The sequence below is a fragment of the Mandrillus leucophaeus genome, unplaced genomic scaffold, assembly GCF_000951045.1.
Source record: "Mandrillus leucophaeus isolate KB7577 unplaced genomic scaffold, Mleu.le_1.0 Scaffold375, whole genome shotgun sequence".
Lineage (NCBI taxonomy): Eukaryota > Metazoa > Chordata > Mammalia > Primates > Cercopithecidae > Mandrillus > Mandrillus leucophaeus.
Window position 1 is genome coordinate 530,111 of NW_012103976.1, and position 9,022 is coordinate 539,132.

General features: G+C 43.2%; 1 protein-coding gene across 3 annotated transcripts in view; it reads right to left on the reverse strand.

Annotated features, from left to right (window-relative positions):
- LHFP (lipoma HMGIC fusion partner) overlaps positions 1–8,284 on the reverse strand; it is a 281,937-nt gene extending 273,653 nt beyond the window's left edge. For 2 of the 3 annotated variants that reach the window (XM_011990248.1, XM_011990250.1), the window contains exons 1-2: positions 7,653–8,284; positions 5,608–6,148 (exon numbers count right to left, since the gene is read on the reverse strand). In XM_011990248.1, coding sequence (XP_011845638.1) covers positions 5,608–5,992 — 385 coding nt within the window. In that variant the 5' untranslated portion in view covers positions 5,993–6,148; positions 7,653–8,284. The remainder of the gene's footprint in view (positions 1–5,607; positions 6,149–7,652) is intronic. The other variant, XM_011990249.1, reaches the window with a different exon arrangement.
- Between the last annotated feature and the right edge of the window lie 738 nt (positions 8,285–9,022).

Below are 9,022 nucleotides of genomic sequence, written 5' to 3' on the forward strand. Positions count from 1 at the left end.
TCACTGTCAGCTGCCTGCAGTGTATCTTCCTTTCTTTCCTTTTATTTTTATTTTTTATTTTTTTTGAGACAGAGTCTTGTTCTGACACCCAGGCTGCAGTGGCGAAATCTTGGCTCACTGCAACCTCGGCCTCCTGGGTTCAAGCGATTTTTATGCCTCAAACCTCCAGATCAGCTGGAACTACAGGCACATGCCCCCACATCTGACTAATTTTCATATTTTTAGTGGAGCCAGGGTTTCGTCATGTTGGGCAGGCTGGTCTCCAGCTCCTGGCCTCAGGTGATCCGCCTGCCTTGGCCTCCCAGAGTGCCAGGATTATAGGCATGAGCCACTGCACCTGGTGTGCATCTTCCTTTCACTCCTTCCTGGTTGGCAAAGCCCCACTCCCACTGTTTCACCATGTAGGCCTCCATCTCAAGCTTGCTCCTTTATATTATCAGTGTTCGTGGTTGTGACGAAAGGCATGGTCTGGGGCCCTAGAAAAGTATGACCACTGAGCAAGAGTTTATCATCTTCTTCCTCAAAGATGCTGAAGACCAGGAGATCTTTTCATTAGTTAAAGCTGATTTAAGTGCCATTCTACCTTGCTGGAGAAATTCAGAAGCACTGGCTCCTAGGGTACCCTTCTGGCCTAATCATTCTATATTTCCAAGATGTACATGACTGTACAGAGTTGGCCAAGGGCTGTCCAGGACCATCCCTATGGTCTATAGTATGGTATTCATATCTTTCAATTAACAATTTCTTACTGAAAATCCACTGCATGCAAACTTCAGAAATTGTATGAAGGTCTCATTTTGAATTCTTCATATATAAAATCTTGTGTCTGGTATAAGAAAATGATAAATAAAAGGAAATGTTATGTATAATACATATAACATATATATGTATATATATAACATGTATTAAGAGAGAATTCCATACAATTTGTTGTAACAAGAACTAAGAGAAATGCAACAAGAATGTGCTAAATCAGTACCAAACTACAGAGGTAGACCCCCTTTGTAGTTCAATTTTAGAGAGGTTTTTAGCAGATTATGACACAATGACACTTTAACTCAGTTCTGAAAGTAAGCCATCTACCAGAAATCTCATTTTCTTAAATAGGAAATGGTTAACTTAGAACCTGGTTTTCAAGGTGTGGTGTCTGAACCAGCAGCAGCAGCATCACCTGAGAACGTGTTAGACGTGCAAACTATCAGGTACCCCACCAAATCTACTGATTTAGAAATTCTGCAATCCATGGTTTAAAAGGTCCCGCAGGTGATTCTGATGCACACTAGAGTTTAAAATCTGCTGGCTTAAAACTCAAGACAATTCACCTGGACCTTCTATCATAGGTTAGAGTAAGCCAAATAAAACAAGAGTAGTTATTATCGTAATCTATAAGGCATCATTAAAAGAAAAAGTCCTCTGCCTGCTTCCCCAAGTGGCCTAAGAAGAAGTCCCTACATTTCTTTAAATTAGAGCAATTGTTTTCAGTTAAGACCCGGTCACAGAAAGCCACTATGCCAAATAATATGCCAACACTCATTATTTAGCTTATTACTCAGCTGTCACGTGGCAGAGAGTTTGGCTATAAAGAAAAGCATAACATAGCATGTCAAGCAAGGGAAGGAGAGTCCCAAGCAGTCTCGCTCAAGCCATGAAAGAAAGGCCCAGGTGGAACTCTACAGTACGGAGACTCTGAAAAGGCAGTGATACTTTCAGAACACAGAGCAAGGGATGCTCAAAGAAATATTCTGACATCATCACCATCCTCAGTGGCACTTAACTATCAATTAGTTGAGATGATCTCCTCTGGCTTCTTAGAACAAAACAGTGTCTAAGCTGGAAAGGTAATGGTTTGCTGCTGGTTAGCACTCCACACGCATTTCATATGTATATACGACTAACGATCAAACTAAACGTGGAATAATATAAATCTGGGACTCTCTTTGGTACTTCCTCATTATTGCACCAGCAGTTTCTTAAGATGAAATGTACACATTCAGATTCTGACATTTGCAAGCACCACCTGACAGAACTTATAAATACACTTAATATGTCTTTACAATGTTCTTACGTGTATCATTTACAGGGCATGTAAATCTTACTAATAGGTGCATCAAAAAGTTTGATATTAATTTTTTAAAATTCTGTTAAAGTCCTTAATGACTAAAACAGTATTTGAAAGCACAAAATTTTATATTCACCAATCAAAAACATTAAAGCCTCTATTTTCTCCTAGCATCCTTACCACACTATATACATGGTAACATTTTTATTTTATGTTGTATTTCCCACAGCCTTTCTACATGCCTTTTAAAAACTCAGTTGAGGGTAACTCAACCCACACTGGTTCTTTAAAGTTAGGACATAAACGTACCTTATAATATGAAATGGAGATGGTGGCAATTCAAGTTTCTGTACAGATTACCACAGGAAAAGTGATAGTCATTGACTCCTTGAGGTATTCCTACTATAGATAAAAAAAATCCATGTATGGCAGCCCCATTTTACATTGCTCTATCAGTTGACAGCTGACATTTTAACCTCTAACCAACCATAGCAAGAAGATTCAGAATTAAGTTTGACATTTTGTCCTTTAACTTGTTCCAAAGCACTGCAGGGGTTTTACTGCCTGATGTTAGACCATATGTGCAAACTCTAGACACAGCAGGCGGGGTTAAGCAGGATGCCTCTGTATTTTGCCATTCTCCTGCTTCCTGTTGTTTTTGGAGCAGCCTAACTTTAGCTAAACATAACCCTCCTGGGCATATCATTTTTAGCAGGAGAATCTGCCTCATAGCAAAGTTCCCTGTATGTTGATTACATTTCTGAAACATGGCAGTCTATGAGATTGATAGAACTCACTGGTTTGGCATCCTGCCGAGTCTTTATGAAACCCAACTCATCATAGGAAAAATTGATTAAAATAAAATTACTTATTGCATAAGTTTTTGTGAATAAAAACCCAAACTATTATGAAAAACCTACCTAGGGAATTCTTTTCAAAGTTGTTTTTTGTTTTTGTTTTTGTCATCTAGTCTCCCATTAAGTAACAGTAATAAACAGGGATTCTTTAAAACCTTTTCCATGTTTCAAGTTATTTTTTAATTCTAAATTTACTGTTATCTTTGGTAATGGGTATGTTTACTTGTACCCTTGAGAGGTGAGATTCTGTAAAACCCTCTTAGATTTTACATCCAGAATTATTTTTGCCTGTATAAGAAATACTTTTGAGAAATGAGAGGATACCAGCTGCTACTAACACATTTTGTTGTTGTTGTTGTTTTGTTGTTGTTGTTTTGAGACAGAGTCTCACTCTGTCACCCAGGCTGGAGTGCAGTGGCACGATCTTGGCTTACTGCAAGCTCCGCCTCCCAGGTTCACACCATTCTCCTGCCTCAGCTTCCCAAGTAGCTGGGACTACAGGCACCTGCCACCACACCCAGCTAATTTTTTTGTATTTTTAGTAGAGACGAGGTTTCACCATGTTAGCCAGGATGGTCTCGATCTCCCGACCTCATGTTCTGCCCATGTCAGCCTCCCAAAGTGCTGGGATTACAGGCGTGAGCCACCGCGCCAGGCCAGCTGCTACTAACAAATTATACTTTTAGCTTAATGTCAGTAACTCCCATCAAGCCAAAGTTCATGAAAAGTACACACAAAGAAAAAAACATAGTTCTTTAAAAATATATATAATTTCCCCAATTGTCTGTCCCCTTTGGTATTCTGTAAAGTAGAACACCTAGCTCTATATAATTCAAAAAAAATCTATACATAGCTTAGAGAGGGAACCATAAATCTCACAGGTCTCAGATTCACTTCCTGTTGCCTTCCTTCATTACATGTTTAAAGATAATCAATAAAAACTGATTTCTCTTTGTAAGCATTTTCCTGTTCTGCCAGAAATAATAGCAGGCCCTGCCCTAAAATGAAGGGAAAATGGAAAGTAATATTTACCATAAGGGGAGAAATGAAACTGCCTAAGCATTTTTCCTGAGCCAAGTGAAACACAAACAGCAGACCAAGTTTATTCTTACAGAAAAAAATTTTAAATACTCCTGGCATTAATTCTATTCTTAATAGAATTAAATTTGAAATAACTTAATTTTAAATACTCTTGGCATTAATTCTATTCTTAAAATCTATTCTTAAAATTGGTAAGTTTTCAAACTCTGAATTTACATTTCCACTTTCCACGGCAACTTCTTCAGGTTTCCTAATAGTTTTAACAACATACCTTTGTAAATACATATATCACATGCAAGACTTTTGTCAGTGTTAAACACTGAAGATGTAAAGAGAGGACAGGTAGGTCCCCCACACTGCCTCCAGGGAGGTTAGACTAAGATGCAAAACCAATGGGAAAAAAAACAAATGAGAACAAAGTTACATTAGTAAGGAAAGAATGGACAGTTCTATCTCCCTTCAAAACAAAACTTTCGATCTCATTTCAAAACACAAAACTTTGCCATTTGCATTTGCAGCACAAGAATTAAACATTACTTAAAATGTTACTTGAAAGTTTTATATTAAATAATCTGAAATAATCCATTGGGGTTCTCTAATACGGGGAGACTATCTCACAACTATTCATTTTTAATTTGTTTTTCTTCTTCGGGATTCTTCACAAAAGACTGTAAGAGAACACCAAATGGCAGAGTAACAGACCTTTACTTTGTAATGAAGTTCCAAATACATTGTATAAGTTTTCCAGGCTTCCTTTTTCCCTTCACTCTGCACTATCTATGGAGGTTGTCATATTTCACCAGGGTTGACTGTAAATCAGACAAGTTCAGCCAGTCAGGTTGAAGAATGGAGGTGAAAAGCACAGTGGAAAATACATAAAGCACAATTAAAACCATATGACCAGAGATATTGAAGCAATACTTGCTGGAGGAAATCCAAGTAAAAATCAAACCTCTTCTGGCGTTAGTGAAACTATCCAGTCCGTCTGGGACAAGCACACATCATTTGCTAAATATCCCTTTTCTTTTTTTCCACAGCAAGAGCACCCAGGAAAGTCAAGACCTAACAAGGTAATTAAGTGGATAGCTATCTCTGTAGAATAGTTAAGTTCATAGTTGTTATATAAAACCGATCTCTTGTTTAAAATAGTTAACATTGATTTAGAAATAGAGTTTAAGATTGGGCAAGAGTAAATTTTGCATCCACCAAAGTGTATTAGAGGTCCATGATAACAATGTTGGATCAAAAACCTTTTCCACTTTTCTGTGAAATCTTTACCTCTAAAGACCTGAGGATTCCATGAAGACAAAGATAATCAAACTGCCTATTGTTTAACATAAAGAACAAGAAGATATAAAATCCAAACTGTCTCCCCTACTACACTGCAAACAACCTAGATGTTACTGTTTCACATAGGTGGCACTTAGCAGGCCACTGATGTATACATACAGAAATGAAGAACTCTTGAAGCTGTAAAGCAATTCTGACAATAATCTTGACTTTGGCAACTTACCATCAAAGCCATTCCAAATCTATTTCTCTTGTGCATTCCAGGTGTCATTTATAATAATCTCAGTAGACAACTGAAACATAATTTTTAATACTGCTTTGGGATTCCAGTAAACAACTCAAGCTCAGCAAGTCACTTACCCCCAAGAAACTGAATTCCTCCAGCCACTCTTCCCACTGTCCTGGAGATGAGGTCAGAAACACAGCAACCCATGAGGGCAGTGAGTGCCACCAGGAGGAGGAGGCCACAACCCAGGCCGGTCACTATGGTGCAGATCCTCCATTCTGCGCTGGGGATGCCTTGGAAGGAAGCATAGCGCCCACATTCCTCCACCATCACCATCATCTGCCGACTCTCATCATGCACAGGATATGAGCACCTCCGGAAGGTACCGAAGGACACAGGCTTGCCCAGCTGTGATCCCCAGAGCCAGTAAGGCATAAAGAACCCCACGCAGGAGGTGGCAGCACAAAGAAAAGAGAGCAAAGCCCAGATTACTCCAGTACAAGTCAGGCTGGATGCCATCTTTCACCAGATAGGAAGTGTCCAGGGACTGCAGGAGTGAATGAAGACGTGAAATCACCAGGGACCCACAGATAATCCACAGTTCTGTAATGCAGAATGGATCTTCAGTCTTACTGGGCATCAGCTTTCCATCCTCTGTACTAAGGATGATGGTCCCTGGTAAAACAACAGGAAACATTAAAAATTAAAGGCATTAAAAGAAGTGACAACACTGTTTCAGCTAGTCTACAATTTTCAATTAATAAACATTCAGACTTGCCTTAACACTCTAAAAGTGGGAAGAACTAATTCTCTCTATGAGCTTCTCCATAACTTGATTTTTGTCAAACCAGTTCAAAGCTTTTTCATGTCTTTATCTCCTATAAATGTTTCCAAATTAACTCTGACAGCTATTTACTTAAAGAAACGCCTGATTTGTATTTGACAGGCCAATAAATTCATTCTATATATTATATCCTCACATTAAAAGTAATGTAGCATTTTCACTGGCAATAAACAATGAAAATAAAATGAACCATGCCATGGTTTCCTTTTTTTGGCTTGCAAGTTAATGCTCACGTTGCAACTTTGTTGCAACTTTTCTGTGTCCCTTTAAGGGTGCATTAACTCTCTGCATGAGCCAAACAAACTAATTAGGATAATTTTTCACAATTGCAGAGTACCATAAATTTAACAAGCATTATGGTCTGCGGAGGCACACACAGTACAGAACTATTACCAGACACTCTTTGTACTCATTCAGCAGCATTTGAGATTTCTTTAGTCTTAACATCTTCTAGTGTAAAAGAATGCCTGTGTATGACTTATTTTGGGTCTGCAGTTCTGATTCATTGATTCCAACAGTTTTATTGGAATCATTTCTCCCACTGAATGATTGTCTAATCTGAACAGCAATCCATACTCCCCAGTATTCTACATCAAACCCCAGTCATCCAAATGGTTCTAGGGACATTTACTTCCACCCCAGCCTTTCAAAAAGAGTTCCTTAACCATTTCTCACACTTTCTATAAAGAAACGAATACAGAAGCACACAGCCCCTCCACCCTAGAGTTCCACCCCCAGGACTCCTAACTCTAGCTTTCAGGGTCCACAGCAAATTCCCCCCATTCTTCGCCTCGCCCCTACCCGTTTTTTCTCTAACCACCGCCCATTTTCAGTTCTGGTTGTCACTCAAAAGGGAGGTCCGGCTACTACTTTTTTTTTTTCTAATCTTGTCAACTGCAGTCAGTGGCTGAAGTTGATCTATCTGGGCCACGAGGCTGGGGAAGACCAGCAGGGGGTGGCGTGGGGGCAGGGGGGCCCCCATCTCCAACTGCGGTGAGGCGCCCTCTCCAAGACAAGCCCATATTTAGCCCCCTGCCATTGCCTCACCGAGCCACTTCACCCGTGGAGACACACAATGATCCCTCCATTCTAAAAGGGGGCAAGAGGCATTTTCCAGCCGGCTCTGGGTGAAGGGAGGGGAGAAGGATGGGCAGGCAGCACCCCCCGGAGGCAGACGCCAAGAGCGGACGCGGCTGGCAGGGAGAGCCGACGGATCCGCCGAGCTCAGGAAGTCCGGAACCCGGGAGCAGCCCAACTCCGGCTCCGGGGCAGAGAGGGAGCCCGGGAGAAAGCAGCGGAGCCCACGCCCACGGGGCAGCCAAGCGCTTTACTTACATGGCTGGAGGGCGGCGGCTCCCTTCCCTCCCGCGTCCCGGGCGCACACACAACTTGCTGTCTTTCTCGGGCGGGAACATCCACGGAAAACCAGACCGTCCTGCCCTTCTTTGCCTCTGTCCCTAACGGCCGCAGAGCCCCGGGGCCCAACCTGAAGAGCAGGAGTTGGCAGGAGGCGGAGGGTCTCCAGAAGCGGCCTGGCACCAGCGGAGACCCCCACTCCCGGCGAGTCCGCGGCGGCGGTTCTGGCGGAGCGCCGTGGCCGCGCGCGGGCGCCGGGGATCGCACGCAGAGGAGTGGATCTCCCTTTGGCAGGCGAGGCACGCACCGCCTCCTCCCCTCCGCTGCCCGGCCCTCCTCTCTCCAGTCCCCTCCCCTCGCGCCCCGGGAACTCCGCGCAGACAGACCCAGGACGCCCCGGGGACGTTCCTGGAGCGCCGGGAGGGGAGTGGGGAGTGGGGGGCGCCCCGCTATCCGCGCGGGTCCAGGCCCACCCCCGGAGGCAGCTTTCGCGGCTCCTCCCCTAGCCCCGAGCCCCCTCGCGCCCCCTCTCCCGGCATCTCATTCAAAGCTGAGAGTGGGGAAGGCAGACAGACCGAGAAGTATGGGAGAAAGTTGCTTGTCTTCCTGGGTGACCCCGAGGGAGCCACGGAAGATGACACACTTTGCCTGTTGGCTTTTCTGGGTTTACTGTTCGGGTTTATGCTCGTTTTCCTGCCGCCGTTAGAAGCCGTAGACGGGAAGGAGGGCCTTACAGGGTGGGTAAAGTGGCCCCTTTGAGATTTGAGGAGGCTTTCGAGAAGTGGTCACTTTGGAAGGCGTTGAACGAGGCGGTTGTGGACGTGGGAATTAAAGCACAGCAGAGAGCCCAAGGCTCCTGTATGGCATGGGGGCATCTGCCTTTTCAGAGGAGCCAGGGAGAAGTTAGGGGCAGACCTCTAGCGAGCCTCTCCCAAGCGATACTCTATTTCAAAGGTCTCTCTCTCTCTCTCTCTCTCTCTCTCTCTCTCTCTCTCTCTCTCTCTCTCTCTCGCTGTTTCTCTATCTCTCTCTCCCTCCCTCCCTCCCTTTCTCTTCACTTCCTCCCTCCCTTCTGCTCCATCTTGCCTCCTGATCAATTTTGCAGTTTATTCCATCATTTGATTTCTTTTCTGCGAAACAACTGATTTTTAGTTCCCCTCTGGACTTAAGGACTTTTTCCACTTGTCATTAGCACTAACCCCTTTAGAAGTTGAGAGCTAGATTCAGTAGATGACTGTGGGAGTCTCTACTGAAGACAGTATTTTAAGAAGTGTGCCATCTGGGAACAGCAGTTTTTGAAGTAGACAGTTTCCCAGATATACTTTTTGTGAGGTACCTTTTTAGAGGAG